This window comes from Neodothiora populina, assembly GCF_041146345.1.
Source record: "Neodothiora populina strain CPC 39397 chromosome Unknown canker_contig_5, whole genome shotgun sequence".
Lineage (NCBI taxonomy): Eukaryota > Fungi > Ascomycota > Dothideomycetes > Dothideales > Dothioraceae > Neodothiora > Neodothiora populina.
In genome coordinates, this window is record NW_027191405.1 from 919406 (window position 1) to 943119 (window position 23714).

Sequence of the window (23714 nt, forward strand, 5' to 3'; positions counted from 1 at the left end):
GAGAAGGTAATTGCCTTAATTGGATCTCTCTGCTGTCGGACCTTCCTTTGCTCCGAACCCCCCACGTTCCCCAGACTCATACCTTCCTAGTCGCATCGCATCAAATCGCGGACGAACACCCGTGGCGTCCAACGTCATCCGAGGTGATGTCTGTTCTACTTGTGTCGTGGATGAAAGGACCAGACGCCCTCATGGTCCAGAATCTCTGTGGCTATTCGGGATACCGAGACTGTGTCAGTGTAGCTCGTGTCGACTCATATATTATTGTGAGTTGTCAGCAGCTTGATTGATTCTTCACTGCCTCGTCATCTTAATGAAGCTACGAATTAATTCCTGCGTTTCCATAGATGTCTTTATCAGTTTGACCCCACTCACTCACCACTGACGGCTCGATACCACCGAACGCTTATGATTGCCGTCTTCGACTATTGAACGGCGTCTTAGAGGTGACTTTAACTTATAATTTCTTTGTAAGTGACATATCGTTGCACCTCTTGCAGTCTTTTCTTAGTGCCTCTGCTCTTCCTTGCACTGGCCCGGAGCAATGGGATCTTTGCACATGGTCGCAACCCTGCATATGCTGCGTGCACGCCCCCACAGAGTGTGCATCACATGTTGGCTATGCTCCGATTTATATCCTCCTCCTACTCACCCTTTGTTATTTCGTTTCGCAATTCCTCATCAGTAAAAAGAAACATTTCCCTGTTCTTCCGATGCCGGCGTACTGTCTTCAAGACTGTCACTATTTCTACCGAACAGCTTTGCGCGGCCTTTCCGTCGCTACCCACGTTTCTCCACTCTACAGCTAGACTAATCAAATCATGTCTGTTAGAAAATTCACCATGTCTAGACCTCTAGACGAGACTCTGTCTTCTTCCAATGGCCAGGGCTCGGATTTGGCCCTTCGACAAAGGTCTGATGCAGCTGCTAAGAAAAGTGCAAACAACTATTCCGAAGCGGAAAAATATCCGCTTGCGAACGACACCAATGCAATGTCTAAACCAGGAATCACTTATGCATCGCAAGACAAGCTTCCAAAACTACCCATCCCAGACTTGGAGAGTTCCCTGAAGAAGTATCTCATTGCTCTGCAGCCACTCCAGAATGCCAGAGAGCACGGCGAGACCAAAGCTGCTGTGGAAGACTTTCTGCATTCTGAGGGCCCCGAGTTACAGGAGCGACTGAAGAAGTACGCCACTGGCAAATCTAGTTATATAGAACAATTCTGTAAGCAGCTTCGTCCTGATGCGTCCGAAAAGTGTTACTCATGCCTGTAGGGTACGACTCATATTTGAATTTCGACAATCCGGTCGTGCTCAATCTCAATCCGTTTTTCCTGCTCGAAGATGACCCTACTCCTGCAAGAAACAACCAGGTCACGCGTGCTGCATCGCTCGTGATTTCTTCTCTTGCCTTTGTGAGAGCAGTCAGGAAAGAGGAACTCCCGCCGGACATGCTTCGCGGTCAACCTCTGGACATGTACCAGTACTCACGTCTTTTTGGTACTGCTCGTATCCCTACAGAAAACGGATGTCAGATCGGCCAAGACCCTTCCTCGAGACATATTGTCGTCATGGTCAGGGGCCAATTCTACTGGTTCGATGTCCTGGATGAGAACAATGACTTGATCATGACGGAGAAGGATATCTCCGTGAACTTGCAAGTCATTGTGGACGACGCTCAGGACATCCCGATCCACGAATTCGCTAAGACTGCTGTCGGTGTGCTTAGCACAGAGAATCGGAAGATCTGGTCGAGTATGCGCGACGTTCTTTCCCGAGAGGAAGGGTCAAACAACTCTGATGCGCTCAATATCGTCGACGCTGCCTTGTTTGTCCTGTGTTTGGACTATACCGAGCCAAAGGACACTGCCGATCTTTGCATGAACATGCTCTGTGGCACATCCAGGATTGAGAATGGTCTGCAAATCGGAACATGTACGAATCGCTGGTATGATAAACTTCAGATCATCGTTTGCAAGAACGGCTCGGCAGGTATTAATTTCGAACACACCGGCGTAGATGGCCACACAGTCTTGCGTTTCGCATCGGATGTCTACACGGACACGATCCTACGATTTGCACGCTCCATTAATGGACAAGCACCATCGTTGTGGGCATCATCCTCCCCTGACCCCTCAAAGCGCGACCCAGCCAGTTTTGGAGATGTCTCGACTACGCCTCACAAGTTGGAGTGGCAGATGGTGCCAGAATTGACCACTGCTATTCGCTTTGCAGAGACCCGTCTCGCAGATTTGATTCAGCAAAACGAATTCGCGACACTGGAATTCAGTCATTACGGCAAGAACTTCATGACCAGCATGGGCTTCTCGCCTGATGCTTTCGTACAAATGGCCTTTCAGGCCGCATACTACGGATTATACGGTCGCATGGATTGCGTTTACGAGCCGGCGATGACAAAGATCTACTATCATGGGCGTACCGAAGCGATCCGCTCCGTTACTCCTGAAAGTACAGAGTTCGTCAAACTGTTCTGGGGCGAGCACCCGCCTCAGCAGAAGATAGAAGCTTTAAAGAAAGCCTGTCAGCGACACACAGAGACAACCAAGGAGTGTGCCAAAGCTCAAGGTCAAGACCGACATCTTTACGCTTTGTACTGCGTCTGGCAGCGAATGATCGATGGCGACGAAGAGGTTCTCGCCTCAAATGGATCACGCAGTCGAGGCGCCAGCTGCAACAGCAACACCGGAAGCCCCAACGGCTCTTTGCTCTCTGATCCCTCGGACCTCGTCAGCGAAGACGGCAGCGACTCACAAAGCCCTCTGTGCCGCATCCAGACAAACACAGGCGCTTTGCCGAGCATATTCGCCGACTCAGGCTGGGACAAACTCAACTCGACGATCCTCAGCACCTCCAACTGCGGTAACCCTTCTCTGCGTCAATTCGGCTTCGGTCCCACAAGCGGCGACGGCTTCGGAATCGGCTACATCATCAAAGACGGCAGCATTTCCATCTGCGCAAGCAGTAAACATCGACAGACTCAACGGTACATCGACGCTCTGGAGAGCTATTTCCTCGAGCTCAGACGTCTGCTGCGCCAAACGCAGAGGCAAGGCACAAGCACAGACAAACAAGCCAGCCGAGCACGAGAGGCCGAAAGCATGGAGGAAATGAAAAACAAGAAACGTCCGCTGGCCAACAGGCTTAAGTCCAGAGGTCGACTCGTCGACGGCGCCGGCACGAAGACTCCGCTCGAAGAAAGCGAAATGGGAAGCGATGACGACGATCTAGGCGGATGTAAGTGTGAACAGTCTGTTTATGCCTTGTCCCTCTTTTCCTCCCCTCTGCTTCTACATGAAAACAAAACCAAAGAACCACAAATCACTAATACGTCAACCCCCACAACAGACGGATTTTTCGACGCAGGAATGCTGCAAGCCGCACTGAAAGCAAACCAAGAGAAGAAGAGCAGGCCGAGCGAAAAAGCCGCCGCGAGAAGCAAAGTGGGCAAGAAACTGCAACTGATGGAGTTCTGATTCCGTTTTCGCTTCCTCTTACTTATTTCAACGGACAAATATACGACTTGTTTGTTGTAGCTTATGCTTTGCTTCCTTTGTTCATTGGGGGGTCAGCTTGTATATGATTGGCAAGTCTGTTCGTCTCTGCTGAACAGTGTCTACAGTATGTGATTGTCATCTGTACCTTCATGCTACAAGATGTGAACTTGAGAGCTTGCGTCATGCACAATAACTAGTCCCTTCTATCTCATGTTACTAGCTATATCTTGTCATTGAAAGCCAAATCTTCATTCGTACAGTATATGTATGATGTCAAAACAATGAGAATAAATAGTTGTTCTATCTGGTGTAGTAGGAACTAGTCCTACTGATATGAACAGACAAACGGGCATTAGCTCTTGCAAAAAAGAAAAATGAAACACAGTTCGCCCGTAAGTCTGCTCGATACACAGAGACAGCTTATCTAAAAGCATCGAGTATGGCAATTGAGATATTGAAACATCTAAGAGAGTTCCGTGGGTATAAGAAAAGAATATCAAGGGCTCTAAGCTGCCATGGTGATGCTAACACAAATCGTGATTTCCTCACGATGAAAACAAGAGAACATGGAAACCAAGACTAATGGCTGGCGGCGATTAAAGAGTGAGTGAGTGTGAAAGAAAACAATCATATACTTCGTGTAAAAACCGACCAAAACTCCAGATATAGAGGGTATAAGGAACGACAGCGCTGTGAATGAAACGTTCAATCATTAAGATGCTTATTGCCTTGGCAAAACAACAGAGTTCGGAATCGGTGGAGGTAGTGTCTGTTCTCCTGCGAGACCGCTGACACCTATTTGGCCCTCCCTCAAGTCACCTTGACTGCGGCTTCACAATAGATGAGCCGGCATGGTGGGACTTTGTAATCGAGAAGTACCTGGACGGCTCAGACTGCGCACACTTGCTGGTCCGAGACTGATTGCGGGGCTGGACGGGCGACTATTGTCTCCGTAACGCGAAAGGGCAGAGTTCTTGCGGCCGCGAGCTGAGAGTGGGATCTCACTGTCACCCGGAAGGACCTGTCCGCCATAGGGCGAGGCAACGAATACAGTACCCGGACTAGCCGCTGGCGGTGGTGTCGGAGAATCAGAGCGGAAAAGGGGGTGTATGTGAGACTCGTCATTCGACCCTGAAGGCCGGCGCATCATTGCACCAGATGCGAAAGGGGGAGTGAATGCTCTGGCAGTGGGACTATCCAATATAAGAGGTGATGTCGGCGACACTGGTGCAGCCTTGTGGCTTAGCACAGCTTGCCGAGCTTGTGAGGGGAATTCTGGTAGAGCTCTTGGTGGTGGGACGGGCAAAGACTCTTCTCCTATGCGTACAGGATCAGATAGGAAAGGTCCATCCAAAGCGCAAGCGGGAGAGACTGGGCGACTTCCTGGAATGGTTTCAAGTCGCCCCAGACCTGGACCCGGCACTGCGACAGCAGGACTAGATGCGTCAATCGGAGTGTCAACCTCCCATGTCTCGAAGCCGTCTTCTTGTCGTACGTGGTCCTGGGGAATATCCTGCCTGCTATTTGAGGCATCCTTGGGGAACGAGTCTTTCTTAGGCGATACAAGTCGAGTCTTCGATGTCACTGGCCGAAGGAAGGTTACTACTGAGTTTCTCACACTGGCGATAGGGCTTGCTGTGAAAGAAGAGAACGTTGGTGAATGCGGATTCGAGTGAGGGTACGCCGTAGGTGAGAACGCAGCCAATGATATTTGCTGGCCTGTTTTGTACTCGTTGACAGTGGCTACTTCTGAAGCAACAGTGATGCTGTCGAAAGACGAAGATGAGTGTCTGTGACAGAGAACAAAGAACACGATCAGTGCCGTCAGAGATACTGTCCACATGGCAAGAGCTGCTGCAACAAGTCGTGATACACCCCAAGGGTCGCGAGTCTGCTCAAGATGAAGCCGATGACCACGCATCCAGGCAAGAATATATATGGAGAGGACGAATGCAATAGCCGAAAGTGACACTATGGCACCCTCGACGACCCACCGCGACAACGAAGTGGGTGAGCGGGGTCTGTCATGTTTCCAGAAATGTATGATTGAATAAGACAATAGGGCAGCGAGAGAAATGATGTCCAGTACAGCTGCCGCAAGAGCTGGTCCGCGGATTTGTTCTTGATTCAGGGTGGATGTTGCAAATAATGTTACTAGCGTTGTCAATGCAATGGACGAAACACCGGTGACCACGCAGCTGGCAAGGCACGCAAGGTGATGCCTACATTGGACAACTTTGCCCGACGACATTGTTGACCAAGTGAAAAATTGATTCTTGAAGTTGTTTTGTAGTTTGCGGAATGCATATACGATATCACAAAGAGCGGTGGGCACACAGCAGTAGAGAACGCCCGACTGGGAATCGGCGAAGCAGCAGTCCGGAAATAGACTGGCACCCGTACCTGCAGTGTAGATAGTCGAAGTCAGATATACGAGGTGAGCTACACAGCTTCGCAGGCTGTGCAAGAATGAGCGACCAGGTCTTCGGTATCCAGTATCATGAGAGTTGCATAAAGTCGACCACGAGATGATTCAAGCAGGTGCACTTCGACCAATTGGGCATCGCCCACAGCCAGTGAGGGTCCAGGTTTTAATATCTCTGAGATCGACGTTGACGCGGGGTTGGAGAGCGGGAGGACGGGGATGTCTGTATAGTGCTGATCGTTTCCAGAAAAACGTGTCCGTTGGGATTGATTGCAGTGACTGCTGTCAGAGGACCATGTGGTATCGAGCGGCTGTCGAGGAACGAGGATGCAGGCCGTTGACGGATGTAGGCTGAGGTATGATTTGTCTTCTCGGAACGTTGAATACCTGTCGTGTCATGCAGCTAGGGAAGATAACCAGTTTTGGATGTCGAGGGTTGGACGTATCCGGAGGCCGAAACTTGGAACATGAGACTCAATATATGCATTCTGCTGCACACATCCCAGGGCATGTCACTGTGCCGAAGCGTATTGTTGTTGTTACGAAAACCCATACCCATACCAACAGCACAAGCACTTCATTCAATTAGTGTATACGCGGCATGGCTCGGTACCTGGTTTGCGAGCACAAACGCGAAGCCAAATGAGATTGGCGTTGATCGCACCGCAAGCCACGACGATGCTAGGTCCAAGCTGTTTACAGACATCTCATCGTAAGCCGACAGTGCGTCGTGCAGATGCATTCATGACAGGGTTCAATGCTGAGCTGCTGTCCGCTATACTCGTACCAGGCCGTAGAAGGCTCCTTGGCATATCCCTCTCGGTGCCAACTGTTTATCGCCATGATTTGAACGCTCCGGAGGCAGTCTCAGCCGCAGGTTGACTACGAAAGAGGAAGAGGCAGCCCCTCTCGAGCGCGCACAGCGCGGATACACAGACACTTACCTTGACTCTTCTCAGATGTGCAGCTGCAGCAGAGCTTTAGACTAGTGTTGGTTTCTAAATAGATTGACGGGCGCCTCAGGCAAGCGCATATGCGAGTACAGCATCAGAACTGCAGATGTGTTGAGTAAGATCCTTGGTGCTCTGAACAAACGTTGATCTCAAGTTTGACAAGCAGGTGGGGTATCGGTTTGGTTCCCGCAGGACCGCAGGAGCGGGTACAGATTTAGCGGCGGACGGGGCTTCTGGTCCCGCACTCTATAAACGAGATTAGTGCTGAGGTAAAAGGTAGCATTTCGTACATTGTCCAGCGTTACACAAAATTGCTTAGAACTGTTCCTGCCAGGATTTTGTGCTTTCCAGAGCGCCTAACGCTCCGTGAACTGCAGAAGAATGGTACCACAGGCGTTACCCGTGGACTCAGTTCCGCCCCCTTCTAATCCTTCTAGACACTCAATAAGATTTGCAGATCAGAGCGATCGCGAAGATCGATCACGATGGTCAGATACGCTGGAATCGTATATCTGTAACAAGACCAACCAATCCGTGTCATGGTTTCGAGGATGATATTCCCGGCTACAGGGCGGTAGGGGAAACCTTAATGGATAGAGTGATAGGATATTAGGTAGCTTACCATACCTACCTACCTACCTAGTGTACAAGTGATAAGCTATGGTGTACCAAGTCATCGCCTGCGACGACATCACTCATTTCCTCCACGGTAAGTAAACAAAACAATGGCTATGGGGCAATGATACTCTCCGTCATCCTGCGGAGTTCGGCGGATAAAAGGAGCCAGAGCTCAGTTCATATGGTAAGCAGGCCAAATGAGATCCATTTATTAATGAATCAAAAACAATGGCGTTGTCTGTGGTGAACAAATAATGCTGAAGCGCTGCAGTGCTAGCCTCTGTCATTACCTCCCTTGCGATGCTGCGTGAAGTGTCAGCCTGAATCACTGTTGTCCCTTCACCACTTCCGCATAGATCGCTCTTCCAGCACTGAACAAATGAACATTTGAGCAGCGTACTGGATTGAGGCCAGTGGCCAATGCTGTGACGATCAGGCAGTCGTGCTACGACCAGAGATGGGAAACGCAGAGTGAGCTCCGGTACACAAGCTCTGGTACACAAGCAAAAAAGTCCGCAGTGAACGCTATACTGTGACTGGTGCCTGCCTGCTTTCTCCTAAAAGGTGTTCGGCCTTCCAAAGGAATCAGCGAGATCTAACCGTGAAGTTTCAGCTTTTGGCTCAAGCTCGGAGGCCTTCGGTGAACCACGAACATGAGGATCGGCAGTCCAGCACCGACAGAGAGTAAGGTAGGTACTTGAAAGAATGATGCCCGAAGGAGTCCTTCGTACACGTGCTTCGTAGAGGGTCTCGATGGTCCAATCCAAGACAGACTACTTGACCTCGACGAACTCCGACTAGGCCGCGGACCTAGAAGGTCCGCTTTCATTCCAGAATGAAAATATACTTTCGTCTCGAAGATCCAAAATCGCGAAGTCGGTCACGGGATGTCATGACTTGACTTGTTATTCGTTAAGGAGTATTTGAACTTACTCTGGAATGACCTGACACTTGCTAGAGCTTCAGAATTGATCTAAGTTGATTTCACGTGGTAATAGATTGAACTTCAGTCACGGTCTATTTTGAGCTGACCCGCTATTTCTTACAAATTCTGTTCTTCAAATGAGGCATCATATGTCTCCTTCCCAAGCATCAGAACGTGGAACACTTAGGCCAGGGGCTCTTATATACATATTTCTAAAAGGTTTACATATAGATTTCTCCTGAAACTCGGGTCTAGATTACTTGGCAATCGCAGCAATATGTCTCAGGATGTCTGCTGGTGGTCAGCTCGCCGCTTGGTTCTCCACAACGCCGCCAGGAAGAGGGAAGAAACGATGTAGGCTAGGCCGGTAAAGACTTGAGCCCATAAATACGGCCTCGACCCATCTCGTCGTATGTACAATCCTATCACCTCCGCAAACAGACAGGGCAGTACAATGGCAAGCCAAGTAAGTGACAGCAGCGAAGGCACTTCACGAAGTCCCGCTACTTCTGCTGCCAACGGCGCTACCGTCTACAACACCAAAAGTTAGCTTTCGCATTGGAGATTCGTTGTACAGAGTCTGAATATACGCACCATCCAGAATGTTCCTATCGTCATCCCAGCTAATATGGCGTAAAAGATGAGGACGCCATAAGAATTTGCTGGGATCCAAATGATGAAACAGCAGATACCAGTGAACATCGAAAGCGAACCCGCGATTATCAATCGACCCCATCTATCACTAGCGAAGCCCACTGCTGGTCGTCCGATCGCAGTACCTAGATTCAGTAAAGCGGTAATATTACTCGCTTGTGACTGCGTAAGACCTATTGAGACGGCGAAGGCAGAGAGACTGTACAGAAGAACCATGTACCCTAATAAGTTGACAAAAGAGTACAGAAGCAAGAGGATTACTTCTGGTCGTTTAAGCAGGTAGCTTGCGAAGCCTACTTGCATTGGCTTGACCTGAGCGTTGCGATCGCGAAGGAGGATTGTTGCGAGCAAATTAAATGCGAAGCAGAGTATGCCTGTTATGCGAAGTGACCATGCCAGACTGATGCTGTTGTTGGGGAGCAGTACACGTCAGTCGCTATCTCTTCAGAGCGTGAACAGCAAGTTGAACCAGATACGAGTGTGCTTACCCATCAATCATCGCATGTGTTCCAAGACTGAAAATGATGCCGCCCACGCCAGACCCAGCACTAGAGAAACCCTGAGCCAAGGTCCGTCTCTTGTGGAACCACTGGGGCAACACAGTCACGGAAGGGATCTCGTTGATGTCAGCGTCAGCGTCCACGTACTTGATTGACTCGTAGACGGCATTCTTACAAACATGAATCCAATCCCGACTCCAATCATAAAGCCCTGCGTTGCATAAAGATGGGAAATCTTTGTTGCGAAGCTTGCAGCAATGAATCCACAAGCATGCACTAGGACACCGATCGACATGGTGAATCGTGTACCCAGTGTCCTAGTTGTGATAGTGACCAAGGGTGCGATGAAGAGTGCAACAGCGAACTCGAGACCGCCTATAACTGCGTAGTCGAATGACGTCGCGTCGTGAAATGTGTCATTTGCCAGATAGTATGATAAATAGACTCCATAAGATGCAGCCTTGGAATTGTCAATATTGATAATCCGACTTGCTGCCAATTATGATGTCTTGCTTACTTGTCCCCAGACGAAGCAGTTGATAATTCTAGACAATACGTTAGTTGGTAGTAGGCAGATTAGGAAAAGAGTAGTGTCTACCCAACCGCAAGAACACATATCCACCCATATCCACCTTCTGGGACATCATCAAGCACTTTGGTCGCTACTGGTGAAGGAATTTCTCCGTCAACCGGGTCGACATGCGGTATGTCCAACTTCTCGGGACTTGACATAGTCGACAATCAGGTGCGGTAACAATTCACGAGAACAGACAAAACATACAAAGGCGTCTCTCAAGCCATTATCGTGGGAAGGATTATGTCAAAAGAATCCCAATACGAATTTGCGAAACACAAAATGTGTTTCTGGTGTCGGAAGGTCCGTCTTTAGTACTAAACCCCATCTTAAGCATCCGAAACGCTTTCCCATTTCGGTTGTGTATTGAGGCACTGGATTGAGGAGAAGAACGGCATCGACTTACTCCAAAGGTGGGGAAAAGATTTGTCGGCGCCGAAGCCGCCAACGTCGTTTTTGAACTGAGCGAGGTCTCCCAAGCACAGGTGGCGCCGTCTTTGCCGTGAGTGGCTTCGCTGCACCGCCTTAGTCTTGACCGAACTTCAGACCGCAACGTCATGCGAGGCTACCGCTTTTTGGACTTTTGGGAGAGATATAATTAAGGTACCTTTAAGGTGTGGTAAACACTACCTATACTATACCATTGATATCATCTTTTCTTTACGAATATACCTTCGATCACTTACAAGGTCATTTTCGGCTTGCGAACACAATCTATCATCACATACTGCATCGCGCAGAAGTCCATTTACGTGCCCACTGAGTTGCTTCGTAAACTCGTGAACCGAAAACATGCCTTCTCAAACTCGCAATGTTGCTATGCAGAGGTGGCTAGCGGACAACTTCACGCTCAGTCCACTATTTGTGCTACAGGTCAGCCTGACTTGATCCACCTTGTCTCGCCGTCGCCACTGTACTGATGACTTACAGGGCATATACCACTTTCTGCGTCACCGCTATATGTGGCCGCTGTTCAGAACTCGACTGATACCACTGACACTCCTCTCTGTCTGTGTGGTCACATTACTATTTCTGACGACCTACCTTCCTCAAGTAGCGATCTTGTCTCTCTTCCACGGTCGCGACTCCGCTTTCGCAAATGGAGCGTTCCTGGTCTTGAGTGAAGCAAATCTGATCATCGCAATCCTTTTCGAGGCCTTCCTGGTCGACAAGACCCAAGTCGATAGCTTTGATGCTGTGCTCGTCGCAAAGGGCCATGCCGACCTGGTCAGAACTCGTAGACCAGTAGCTGACGAAGGCTCCGATCCTCTCGACAGATTAGGCCCTCGCGAGAAGGGGGCCATATTCGCGCCCTTCTCGTTCCGTCAAATCGTCGAGTTTGTCATCTTCTTGCCGCTTAACTTCATACCTTACGTTGGTGTACCTCTCTTCTTGCTCCTCACTGGGTACCGTGCGGGCCCGCTTCTTCAATACCGCTATTTCATGCTTAAGGGTTTCACGAAGAAGGAAAGAAGGGCGTTCGCCAAGACCAAGTCAATGCGGTGGCAATATATGTGGTTTGGGACCGTGTACATGGTAAGCTAGATCCCTTCTCACCTGCAAGCACTGTTTGAGACTAGAGCTGATGGATCGTCAGATACTTCAATTGATTCCCGTACTGAGTATGCTGTTCTTGTTGACAAGTGCGGCTGGAAGTGCCTTGTGGGCTGCAGAAATGGAAGACAGAAGGCAAAGACGGCCAGCCCTCGAGGCCGATGATGAGGAGCAACCTCCTGCTTACACTGATTATATCTAGTCTTTTTGTGTCATTTCTATGTATCCTAATCTAGGCCGTATCTTGTGCAAGTCATGACTATCAACATTACCCGAGATGCCCACTTCATGCAAGTTTAAGGTTATTATGCTCCGGATTGAACCACTCTCTTACAAGAGCTTCGAGAACCTCTTCTGCTGCAGCTTTCGCCTCTTGCGGCGTCGAGGCGCTGCCTTCAATGTAAAGCTTGATCTTCGGCTCCGTGCCGGAACCTCGTACCGTGAACTGCACATGTCCTTCGACTTCACAACTGATCATTTGAGATGACGCATCAACCGGCAGAAGTGGTTTTTGGTCTGGTGTGCCCGTATCCAATCCGACAGTAAGATCACGCCAACGGAGAATAGACCGCTTTCCCACAACGCTCGGTCTGTTCTCGCGTATCTCGCTGAACACAGTATTCGTGATGTCTGGCGATGGTGATATCAAATAAGTGTTGGCCTCTTCAAAATAGCCATATTCACGACAGAGTTGCTGATACTTTGACCACGGAGTCAAGCCAGAGTCATGCCATTTATGACATGCAGCCAGAAACACAGTGGCTGCGCTGACACCGTCCTTGTCAAAGACACCGGCTTCGCTGAACATGTAGCCGATTGCTTCCTCGTAGGCGTAAAGTGCGTCATACCCAGCAGCGTGGAGATCCTGAGCTTTGTTTCCGAGCCATTTGAACCCCGTCAGGGTTTCCTCGAAGTGGAACTTCTGAGAGACTGCGGCCATTCGAGCGAGCATCTTCGAGGACACTGTTGATGCGAGCATTGCAAGGCCTTTTGATTTGGGTGTGGGTTCGTATGTCTCCAGAATATACGAGGCGAGAAGAACGCCCATCTGATTGCCCGTGATCTGTCTCCAGGCTCCGTCGACCTTCTCTGCAACAGCAAATCGATCTGCATCGGGGTCGTTCGCTAGGATTAGAGTAATGCCTTCTCCGTCCGCCACTTGTTTTGCTAGATCAAGCGCACCCTTTTCTTCCGGGTTCGGAAAGTGCACTGTCCTGAAGGTTGGATCTGGTTCGGCTTGGTCTTTCACGACATGCATATCTAATTCGAGACGGAGGTTCTGCAAAGCAGCTGTGAAGAACGGAAGCCCGACACCATGCATAGGCGTATACACAAATGGGATTGAAGTGGAAACTTGGCGCAGATTTGCCGCTTTCGCAACAGCAGCCATATAGGGGCCTTGCACCATGTCTAATGCGTTGCTCATCAATGGATTGGTGTTGTTGACAGTAGAGATATCCCAGGTCAGAGGCTCGAGGTTATTCACTATGGCATTAGCAATGCCCACGTCAACAGGTGGAATTATCTGGCAGCCGTTCGACCAATACACCTTGTAACCATTATCGGCAGCTGGATTGTGTGAAGCGGTCACCATGACACCAGCAGCTGCATTCATCTGGTTCACAGTGTAAGGCACTAGAGGCGTATGTACTTGACCAAGCCAGTGAACTCGAATGTTCTTCGCCATGAAGGCAGCAGCCGTCAAACAAGCAAATTTCTCAGAGTTGAAACGAGCATCTCTGCCAATAACCACTCCCCGTTTCTCAACATCACTGACGGTCTCCAGTAGATATGCAGCCAGACCCTGAGATGCTTGTATCACAGTTAGGGCATTCATACGGGAGAAGCCAGCGCCCATTGTCGCTCGAAGACCTGCTGTGCCAAACGCAATCCGTTGTCGCATTCGCTGGTCAAGCTCTGATAGATCGTCTTTTGCGAGAAGTGCCTCCACCTCAGCACGCGTTGAGGGATCTTGGTCGAGACGCAGCCATTCCTGTGCCAGTTCTTGCGTGGTAGTCGCCATGCTTGGAATCCAATATGCCACATGCACCACCTGGAAAGGAGACAGAAGGTCAAGATAGATGAAAATCAGTTTTGCAAGGTTTAGAATGTAGAAACTCTTCAACCAATGTATGATATAACTGCGCTATATTCAAGTAAAAGACGTAATGATATAGAAAGTACTGTCGTACTGTAGGGGTACAGCGATGGTGACTGTAAATGAACAACGCGTATATTGCCGCATCCGGCCTAGACGGCGATAAGCGCAATCAGGTGCCTGAGTCATGCAGCAACCGGTGACGCTACTGCACCTGCCTTCCACTGGGGTGTGTACCTTCCTTAACTCCTCTCCACATGCCAATCTGCCCTTCCCCCAATGCCTTACCTTTAGTGCCTTTGCACCTTAGATATCGGTCAAGTGGCTATCACTGTTATCCATGTGCCTCATAATCACATCCTCCCTTAAATAATTACTACTTTGTTCCTGCTGTGTCTGTGCATCAGCAATGCCGTTTCGGTCTCGGAGACTCGGCTTGCTTGATCCTCTCACACGTACTTGTATCTGTATAGACACTTGCACTAACCTCAACAGCAGTGAGCGGACACCCAGTCACCGCCCACGATGATGGCCTCACGTATCTTATCGCGCTTCCTGCCCAACACAGAAAGCGGGGTATTATTCGATCATAGAATACCAGAGATTGAGGCTGGCGACGACCACGATCAAAGGACATCAAGCGATCATGAGTTGGACGCTTTACTTGCTGAGGCAGCCGCCGAGGAGCACGCCACACCACCATCTTCAAGCACTCGACCTTCTAGTTGGGAAAGAAACACCGATGTACCTCATTCGGATTTAGAAGACGATGTTCCACACTCATTACTGGTTGAAGGTGCCGCCTTGCGTCAGCAATTCTCAAAGCAGCCGAGAAGAGATCATGCATCGACCTTGCGTGCTGAAGAGCAGTGGAGAACCGTCCAGGATAGACAGCCTTTGCATAACGACAGTGATAACCCTGCTCGTACTCAGGTCAGGGGTGTTTCGACTCAACACGCAATTGATGCCAGAGAGCAAGCCTTGTGGCTTTGGACGAATGTTCAAAATCTTGACGCCTTCCTGCTAGAGCTATATGAATACTATGCAGAGCACGGCATCTGGTCCATGTTACTCTCCCGTGCTATCAACATGGCGTAGGTCTTCTAATCTATCCTTCATCTGTGGTAATCATCAACTGATTATAGTCGGATAGGACCACTGCTTTCCTGTTTTCGCTATATATGTTCATGTCCTCTTGTATTGATTACTCGAAAATACCGGCAAGCAAGTCTACGTCGGAGGTCTTGATCCCAAAGTGCATGCAGAAGTAAGTGACTTTCACCTCGAATACGCACAGAATTGACGAGGCTGATGCGGTCACAGTACATCATTCGCGAAGAATGTTCTTCTGTGGTGCTTCACTTTCTGGTGGTGCTGGATGCTCTTCAAGCATTTGATGGACGTCCGCCGACTATGGTCTTTACACGAGTTCTATCATCATCTGCTGAACATCCCTGATATTGACTTGCAAACTGTCTCCTGGGAACGTGTTGTGGAGGGCCTGATGAAATTACGCAATTCGAATGCGCGGACTGCCGATGACCTTCCTCGTTACCTGAAAGATGTGACCAAGCATCAAGCAAAGCAACGCATGGATGCTCACGACATAGCCAACCGTCTTATGCGTCGCGATAATTACTTTGTTGCCTTGTTCAACAAAGAGATATTTGACCTCTCGTTGCCTGTACCCTTTCTTGGAACGCGTCAGTTCTACTCAAAGAGTCTCGAGTTTTGCATCCAATTCTGTTTCCAGGACTTTATATTTGATCATCAGGGTCAGGTGAAGCCTTCTTGTCTGAAACGTCAAGATCGCAATCACCTTATACAGACTTTGCGTCGACGTCTTCGCTTCACTGCTATCATGAGTATCATTCTGGCGCCCGTCAACATTGGGGCCCACTGCATCTATTACTTTTCCCGCTATTATGCCGTGAGCACAAATGATCATACATGCCCAACTTTCCATGCTAATTCGCTGTACAGGAGTTTCGAAATAGCCCGTCGAAGCTGAGTGCCCGAGCATTCACACCTCTTGCGGAATGGAAATTCCGCGAGTTCAATGAGCTTCAGCACGACTTTCGGCAGCGTATGAGGATGTCTTATCCCTTCGCGGATGACTACCTCAATCAATTTCCACGAGACAAGACTCACCAGCTATTGCAATTTGTCAGCCTCGTGAGTGGCACTTTGGCAGGCTTGCTCGGTCTCGCAACCTTGCTGGATCCCGAGCTGTTCCTCGGCTTCGAGATCACGCCTGGGCGAACCGCTTTTTTCTATATATCCATTCTTATGGCTATCTTCGCTGGCGCTCGTGGTGGCGTGCCGGACGAGAGCGAAGTTCACGATCCCGTGTTACACCTCATGAACGTAATTCACATGACACATTATCAGCCCTCACGAGGAAGACACCAGCTCCACAGTAACGATGTTCGCGTCGAATTTTCCTCGTTATATCAGATGAAGATACTGATTTTCCTGGAAGAAATCATGAGTCTTATCATCGCACCCTTTGTTTTGTGGAAGAACTCCGGGAAACGAAGTGAGACGATTGTGGACTTCTTCAGAAACTCGACTGTACAAGTCGACGGGCTCGGCTACCTTTGCGCCTTTTCTGTTTTTGATTTTAGAAAGAGCAAGAACGTCGAGGACGAGGCCATGCAAGATACCGATGGCCTGAGAGAGGAGTATTTCGGGACAAAAGACGACAAGATGGCCAAATCTCAATTCTATTTTATGCAGCGAGTGAGTGGCTACGACCAAAAACATGGTCCTGGTCGCCATCACCGCCCGCACTTTGGACTGCACCTGCCCCCTTCGTTTCCACCCATGTCTCCTTTACGTCAGACAGCCAACAAGAGATCTGAAGGCAAGACAAATCTTGCTGCGAAAGGTCGCTCAGCATCTCCACAAAGATCCATTCTTCTCGATTTGCCGCATCAGCAGCGTCATGGTAATAAAGGCACGTCGGATCCTCGGAACAAGAGAAGCGGACTGTCCTCCCATGCAGCCGCCGCTCGACGCGGTAATCTCACGGGCGCAGGCTACATCAGCCCCGACGAATTGGAGGAGGACCCGGCTCGTCTCGCACGACTAGATGCCATGACCACCAGCCGACTGATCGAAGAAGACAACAGTCTGGGCGACTCGTGGAAAGTATCGGCGTCCTCGCCGTCGCGCAAACACGGCGGGGCTCAAGGTGGTACTGGCGGCGTTGGTGCCGGTGTCGTCTCGTCTTCTCACGCGTCCGAGGGGCCTGGTGGTAACAATGACAAGAGAACGAGCGGTGGAGTTCTAGGTCTTCTGGTCGAGTACTCGAAGGCGCATGCTGGTGGAAAGGGACCCAAGATCGGATGATTTGCATTTTGAGTACGATGGCGACGACGACGACGACGACGACGACAATAACGATTGGAATCGACACTTGAGTCGTTTTGAGGTAGAGAAATGATGCCTACTTGTCTAGCCTGTAGATGTCTCATAGCAGGCAGAGATCAATGCCTAAGTAGACTGCAGACGACCACTAGTCTCCTCGAATAGGATTTAGAAATCAATGATTTAGTAAGTCCTCGATTTTGACGCGGGCTTCAACATTTGTGATCGTAATAATGTATGTAAAGCGAAAGATTTCATCAGGTTGCCAAGATGACGTCCCACGAATATATAGTATGTGCATGAACAGGGCGATGACACCGAGCATAGGTGAAGTAAAAAGCATGTCTACCATTCGTAATCTAGCTAGAAGCAAGCGTTGCAGAAAAGTTTCTGGGGTAAACAGAAACGCACACAAGTTCTCTTTTGTTTTCGGTCTTCAAGAGCAAGAACTGTTCAATGGCCCATCTCACCACTCTCAACGATAACCCTCTGACACTCAGCCAAGATCCTAGCCTGCTTCGCGACATCGCCCAGCTTGCCGATGATTTTCCCATTTCCGTCTCCAAAGCCATAGATGGCATAAGGAATACCGACGTCCTTGCAGAACTGCATGACGAGCTTCTGGGTGCGACGCAGGTTGTGGCGCGGGATGCGCGGGTAGAGGTGATGGATGGCCTGGAACTGCAGGCCACCGTGGAAGAAATCGAGCCATTGCGGGCAGTCGACGTCCATGGTTGTGCGCAGCATGCGCTGGGGGAAGGACTCGGTGACGCCCAGGTCGGCGGTGCTCATGGCGAAGTGGCTGAGCGTGATTTGCACGTGTACGGGCATGGTCACGATGTGGCTTATCATGACGAATGCGAAGCGGTCCCAGCCGTTCGGGATGCATTTGTACACCATCTGATACCCGAACCAGTACCAGAAGAAGATCTGGCCGGCGAGCTCGAACCAGCGGTGCCAGGCTGCGGGACCCTTTCGCGGGCCGAGTCCGAGGAGGATGTACTCCCAGCTCAGACGATAGAGGTTGAAGCGGCCGAAACATAGAATGGGGTAGTAGAGGAAGTGTTGGTAGTTGATCATGATTTTTGCGAATGCGTCGTAGCTCATGATGCGGTCGTAGTAGGTCGATCGTAAGGAGCTCATGAAGCGGTGCGAGACGGCGAAGAAGGGCAAGTGTTGGATGTCGGGGTCGTGTTCGCAGGAGTTTGTGATGATGTGATGCACGTTGTGACTGCGTTTCCACCATCCTAGACTCAGGCCGCCGAGCCAGTCGGCAACGATCATGCCGATGGTCGAGTCGATTTGATAGTTGTGAGTGACTGCCACATGGCCGGTGTCGTGGGCGGTGAAGACCAATTGGTGCCAGAAGATGCCGAGGAAGAGCCCGCTGGTCTTGTACCAGCCGTAGTGAAGGAATGTCAGGCACAAAACAAAGAACAAGGTGTAGCGACAGGCCTCGATCAGGTAAGATGTGTATCGACATTCGTACAGGCCTTCGGCTTCGATGCGCTTCTGCAGCTCGCGGTATTTTGTCATGATGTTGGCCTGAGTCTTGACGTCCAGAGCAGGGTACACTTTCAGGTCGTGTTCTATCGCTTGTCGAGTCATATTTTCTGACGTGGTTTCCTGTGTTGTCTTCTCCTCGACATCGAGTGAGGATATAGAAGAGGCAGATGATGATGTCGACTCGGCGTGGGACTTGCGAGAGCGCATGTGAGGACCATTGGCTGGATCAAAGACTGGTGAGGGCTCGGCTGAGCTCTCGCGGCTTGACGAGTCCTGCTCCTCAAGCTCGAGTGCGGTCGATGTTGCAAAGGCGGTAGCCTCTTCAGTTATTTCTAGAGGGCGGAAGTGACCACCTTGGATTGGAGGCAGGAAGTTGAGCCAGGGTCCGTTGATCCTACCAATCTGGAAGTTGTCCATGCGTTTTAATGTTCCAGCTGAGTGAATACTGTATGGCGACAAGTCAGATATGTATTTGGGCTGATTATCTAGCTAGCATCGAGGAGACATACGCATGAGCTTCGTCTGTTGCATCTCTACCGATCATGTGCTTTATAGCCTTGTCACCACCAGGGTGATATTTGAGCCATGCGTCAACCTTCATTACTTTGTCATCGAGAATGAAAATGTGGTTTCCATCAGCTATCATGGCCTCAATCTCGTCTCGTCTATAGACCCGCTCGCGACGGCCATTGCGGGCGACAGAGGCTCCACTCATGGCTGATGTTCGACTGAATTGCAGAAAGAGAAATTGAAAGACGAGGGGTACTTAGGAAGAAGAAATTGACATGTCTAGAGGAAACACTCGTGTTCTATAAAGGTAGGAGTGGTTGAGATTTAGTAGTGGAAAGCAACAAATCACAGAGTAGTAAATTCCAAAGACGGGCGAATTGGCGACAGGCTACAGGATACGAAGATGGAGCTCTACGAGTCTGGACCCTGAGATGGACATCAAACACTGCAAACGCGTCTGAATGTCAGGGTCTCTCAGGAGATCTTTTATCGCCACCGAATCCACACGCGGGCGCGAGGGGTGACATCTTGCCGTAAAGTCAGATCATCTGCGTCCTGTTGTTGTTGGTACAGCAGTCTCGGCTCTTGTAAATTCCGGGGTTGATGGGCTGACTGTATACAAAGGTAAGCTAAGGCAAGGTGTAGAAAGTGCTTTTGAGGCATGCCCATATCTACATAAGATATACATGATTGCCTTCAATGATAATTGGAGCCTACGCGATTGGAATGTACGGTATAGGAAGTGCACAATAATTCGGTGTCCTTCAGTCATAGCGGGGTTACCCATACTGTAATGTCCATCAAGTATGAAATTATGAATGCAGACAGCTCTCGGATTCTGTGGAAGTCACCCGCGTGTAGTTGCCTCTAATTGTGACGCCCTGTATATGCGGTAGTACCCTGTGCATGTTGACTTACAGGCCCATGGTCTCGCTTGGTATTTACAAACATATAATGATCACAGACTCCGAGCAAGCAGAGGTCAATCAAAAGGGGCTGGTGTCAGTCGCTACTTGTCGCGTGTGCTTATGGTCTTCTTCTTCAGAGGCATCGACGTTTGACACGTAGCGTGTAATCTTGCTTCAGGAAGCAGCACGCCTAGGGCATCTTTATCTACTTGCAATTGATCCATGAGTGTTGTGGGAGATCTGGCTTATACAAACTGAATTGATGAGATATAAATAAGCACGCAATGTCTGGTGCCTACTTTCAGGATCGGTCGAGGAACCCCTCACCTTCTCCGGCCATATCATCTCCCCTGCTTTCCCCCGGTATACCAGCACATAAGTCAAATGCTCTACAGGGTCGCATCACCAGTGTGCTATCTGCTTCGTTCGCTGATCTCGAGATCCGGGATTCATTGGAGACTCTTGACGCTCGCAAGACTGTCAACACTCCAGAAACACGCAGGAATCTGAGGTTGGAGGCGCAGCAGGAGTTGATAGAATGTAATGGCGAGATTATCAAAGACTTTGGTCAGGTCGCACAGGTGAGTAGCAATAGCATTTATTATCCAGTATGCATAAACTGACTTTGAGAAGCATCTCAAGCTCATCGGCACGGCGATTGATGGTCTGAATAAGTCGTGTGTTGCTATACGATCACATATCACGGCGGCTTCTCGTGAGACTGGGCCATGTCTTGAGGAGACTGCTGAGCTTCTAAAGCAAAAGCAACAGAATGAAACGAAACAAGAACTACTGACTGCCTTTACCAAGCACTTCACCCTGTCGAATGATGAGATCTCTAGCCTTACCTCTACTGCTGAGCCAATCACGGACGACTTCTTCCAGGCTTTGGCGCGCATCAAGCGTATACATGACGACAGTGAAGTCCTTCTCGGATCAGAAGACCAGCAACTCGGCCTTGAGATACTCGAGCAGAGCTCGAAGCACATGAACGCCGCCTATCAGAAGTTATTTCGCTGGACGCAGAGAGAACTTCGGACGTTGGACCTTGAAGATCCACAGCTCAGTATCGCGGTTCGTCGTGCTTTGCGGGCATTAGCAGAGAGACCGACCCTCTTCCAAGGTTGTCTGGACTTCTTCGCAGAGAACCGAGAGCACGTCCTCTCCGACGCCTTCTACTCTGCACTTACCGGTGGTTCTACGCAGTCTGATGTAGGCGTGCCTGCTCTAGGAAAGGCCATCGAATTAAATGCCCACGACCCTCTGCGTTATGTCAGCGATATGCTTGCTTGGGCACACGCCGCAACGGTCGGAGAGCGCGAGGCACTGCACATACTCTTCATCTCGGATGCCGACGAGATATCGAAGAGCCTCAAAGAAGGCCGTGAGCGCGAGCCATGGCTGCAGATGAGCGTAGAAGACGGACAAGAAGCACCAGCGGCTTTCGACGGCAAAAAGGCACTGAACGAGCTCGTGAACAGAGACTTATCGGGCGTGCTCCGACAACTTCGCCAGCGTGTTGAGCAGATCGTCCACAGCCACGAGGACGCCATGCTCGCATACCAAATCTCGAACCTGGTCACTTTCTACTGCCAAGTCTTTCGTTCTCTGCTCGGTGCCGAATGCAGTATCGTACAAGTATTGCGTCCGATCACAGAACGAGCTTTTGAGCAATTCAAGACCATCACCCGCGATCACATTGCCAACATCCGCGGCGACGTAGCCGCGACGCCGTCGAGACATGTCGCCGCCGGAGTTCTTGATCGAGGCACTACAGACATTGCGCGGGCTGATGAAGAGCTACGACACATCCCTTGCCAACTCACTCGGCGGTGGACAGGGCGAGGCCGAGTTCGAATCGGTCCTGGAAGAGGCACTGGATCCTTACCTGGCAGGGTGCGAGAGCCTGGCGAAGAAGATGGGTCCTCCGCACGAGCAGACTCTTTCGCTGAACTGCTTGTTGGCGGTCAAGTCCGTACTCGAAGGCGCTGCGTTCACGGCGCCACGCCTGGCGGGTATCGAGCAGTCGATCCATGTGGAAAGCGAGCATCTCGTGCATGCGTTGCATGACTGGTTCCTGGCAGAGTCGGGATTGAGGCCGCTGATGGAGGACCTCGCACCGTACCTCGGCGCCAACCAGGCGGGTCAGGAGGAAAAAATACGAAAAGCCAACAGTCTGCAGCCGAACAGACTGCTGTCGATGGCTAGGCAGCTAGACGCCTTCATACCTGCTGCCATGGAGGATGCGCGGAGCTACATCGGACACGTCGACGACAGAAGACTGCTCCGCGATGTGTGCGACAAGGCGGCAGACATGTTTGTCGAGCAGTACGAAGCCGTCGAGGCGCTTCTCACCGCACTCGATGATATGAAACTGCGACAACATGTCGAGGACGAGGAGGATGAAGAGCCATTGCTGAGAGATTTGTTCCCTCGCACTAGCAACGAATTGAAGGTGCTGCTGAGCTAGATTTCGGACATGTGCCTTTTCGTATATACAGAGCTAAAAGCAGAGCGTACTCGCTCCTGACTAAACATTGCATAATGTCCCCTGTGTCTATGATTTATTGTGCCATTCCTCGAGCGGTACGAGTCAGCGCCGACGTGATTTGGTATCGGCACTGGCTGACTCTAGGTTTTCCTTCTGTGTCGGGGCGATCCGAGTAGGCTCCGGCCTCGAGGACGAGTCGTCATATAGCGTAGCCTCGTATGCAACCCACGGCTGACCAAATCCGCATCCAAAAGTGGGAGGGTATCACAGCCATATATCACCACTCTCCGCCATCCATTATCCAAAAGGCACCACGGCAAAAGAACCAACGAGAGAGGGTCCTACAATTTCCCCCTCCCTTCTCTTCTCAAACCCAGAACGGCAAACCATGTCTATTATCTCTTTCTTTTCATCTCAACCCAACAGTGATCAAGCCCCTCCACCCATCTTCTTGACGTACTCGTCGGGCGTGAAGCATTTCGGCGTCCAGGCATGAATGGCGGCGATTTCTCCCTTCAGCGTGTTATTGACCAGTCGATGGCGAGCCAGAGTTGTTTTCTTGGTGAAGTGAGGTGAGACGATTATGGCTTCGAACATTTGACCGCAGCCGCCTGTTGGGGGGGTGGGTTAGTCGCCATTTTCTCTTTTGCTGTTCCTTCAATCCTCATCCTTGCATTCTCGTCCGAGTGATGTTTGTGTTGTTGGTGTATCTTCTCTTTGCTCTTTCCTGGGTTCTGGGCAAGGTGTGGTGTTGTTGGCGCGCATACCTGATAGATCGACTATGTCTACATGTGTGGCTTCGAGTCTTTCGACGAGAGCGGCCTTGAGGGACTCGGGGGTGACGCCTGATGAGACACTCATGATTCGAGATATAGATCGCCAAATATTCTTCGGGAGATGTCAGAAATGATAATGTATGGTAAGGTAAAGTAATCTACAATTTTGTTCCGAGTTGGAGATTATCAGATCGAGGGCGGCGATAACATCCTAAGGAAGGTGCCACGGCGCCTGCCATGTGGGGTTCGAGTTGTTCGGAGCCAGATTGGGAAATGTTCGCAATGACGTCGAGGCATAATTACAGTACCTTATTTTGTGATTATCACTCCTCC

General features: G+C 50.2%; 7 protein-coding genes across 9 annotated transcripts; 3 read left to right on the forward strand and 4 right to left on the reverse strand.

The window, feature by feature from the left end:
- Nucleotides 1–821: 821 nt before the first annotated feature.
- AAFC00_005294 (uncharacterized protein) lies at nt 822–3496 on the forward strand (the record flags this gene model as incomplete). 2 transcript variants are annotated; one of them, XM_069345056.1, is made up of 3 exons in its annotated part: nt 822–1227; nt 1278–3257; nt 3369–3496. In XM_069345056.1, the coding sequence occupies 3 exons, from the start codon at nt 822–824 to the stop codon at nt 3494–3496; spliced, it is 2514 nt and encodes an 837-aa protein (XP_069202884.1). The 2 variants fall into 2 exon arrangements, with proteins under 2 accessions (XP_069202884.1, XP_069202885.1); XM_069345057.1 differs by having other exon boundaries at nt 843–1227.
- A 5224-nt stretch (nt 3497–8720) lies between these two features.
- AAFC00_005295 (uncharacterized protein) lies at nt 8721–10324 on the reverse strand (the record flags this gene model as incomplete). The annotated part of the gene is made up of 6 exons (XM_069348236.1): nt 8721–8969; nt 9033–9498; nt 9581–9708; nt 9768–10052; nt 10110–10137; nt 10191–10324. The coding sequence occupies 6 exons, from the start codon at nt 10322–10324 to the stop codon at nt 8721–8723; spliced, it is 1290 nt and encodes a 429-aa protein (XP_069202886.1).
- Nucleotides 10325–10958: 634 nt separating this feature from the next.
- On the forward strand, nt 10959–11922 carry AAFC00_005296 (uncharacterized protein; the record flags this gene model as incomplete). The annotated part of the gene is made up of 3 exons (XM_069345058.1): nt 10959–11039; nt 11097–11702; nt 11764–11922. The coding sequence occupies 3 exons, from the start codon at nt 10959–10961 to the stop codon at nt 11920–11922; spliced, it is 846 nt and encodes a 281-aa protein (XP_069202887.1).
- An 84-nt stretch (nt 11923–12006) lies between these two features.
- On the reverse strand, nt 12007–13743 carry AAFC00_005297 (uncharacterized protein; the record flags this gene model as incomplete). The annotated part of the gene is made up of 1 exon (XM_069345059.1): nt 12007–13743. The coding sequence occupies one exon, from the start codon at nt 13741–13743 to the stop codon at nt 12007–12009; it is 1737 nt and encodes a 578-aa protein (XP_069202888.1).
- A 600-nt stretch (nt 13744–14343) lies between these two features.
- On the forward strand, nt 14344–17172 carry AAFC00_005298 (uncharacterized protein; the record flags this gene model as incomplete). 2 transcript variants are annotated; one of them, XM_069345060.1, is made up of 5 exons in its annotated part: nt 14344–14542; nt 14582–14912; nt 14972–15085; nt 15142–15748; nt 15802–17172. In XM_069345060.1, the coding sequence occupies 5 exons, from the start codon at nt 14344–14346 to the stop codon at nt 17170–17172; spliced, it is 2622 nt and encodes an 873-aa protein (XP_069202889.1). The 2 variants fall into 2 exon arrangements, with proteins under 2 accessions (XP_069202889.1, XP_069202890.1); XM_069347798.1 differs by having other exon boundaries at nt 14344–14912.
- Nucleotides 17173–17643: 471 nt separating this feature from the next.
- On the reverse strand, nt 17644–19411 carry AAFC00_005299 (uncharacterized protein; the record flags this gene model as incomplete). The annotated part of the gene is made up of 2 exons (XM_069345061.1): nt 17644–19141; nt 19206–19411. 2 exons carry the CDS (start codon nt 19409–19411, stop codon nt 17644–17646), a joined length of 1704 nt encoding a protein of 567 aa, XP_069202891.1.
- A 3623-nt stretch (nt 19412–23034) lies between these two features.
- On the reverse strand, nt 23035–23466 carry AAFC00_005300 (uncharacterized protein; the record flags this gene model as incomplete). The annotated part of the gene is made up of 2 exons (XM_069345062.1): nt 23035–23216; nt 23373–23466. The coding sequence occupies 2 exons, from the start codon at nt 23464–23466 to the stop codon at nt 23035–23037; spliced, it is 276 nt and encodes a 91-aa protein (XP_069202892.1).
- Nucleotides 23467–23714: the final 248 nt, after the last annotated feature.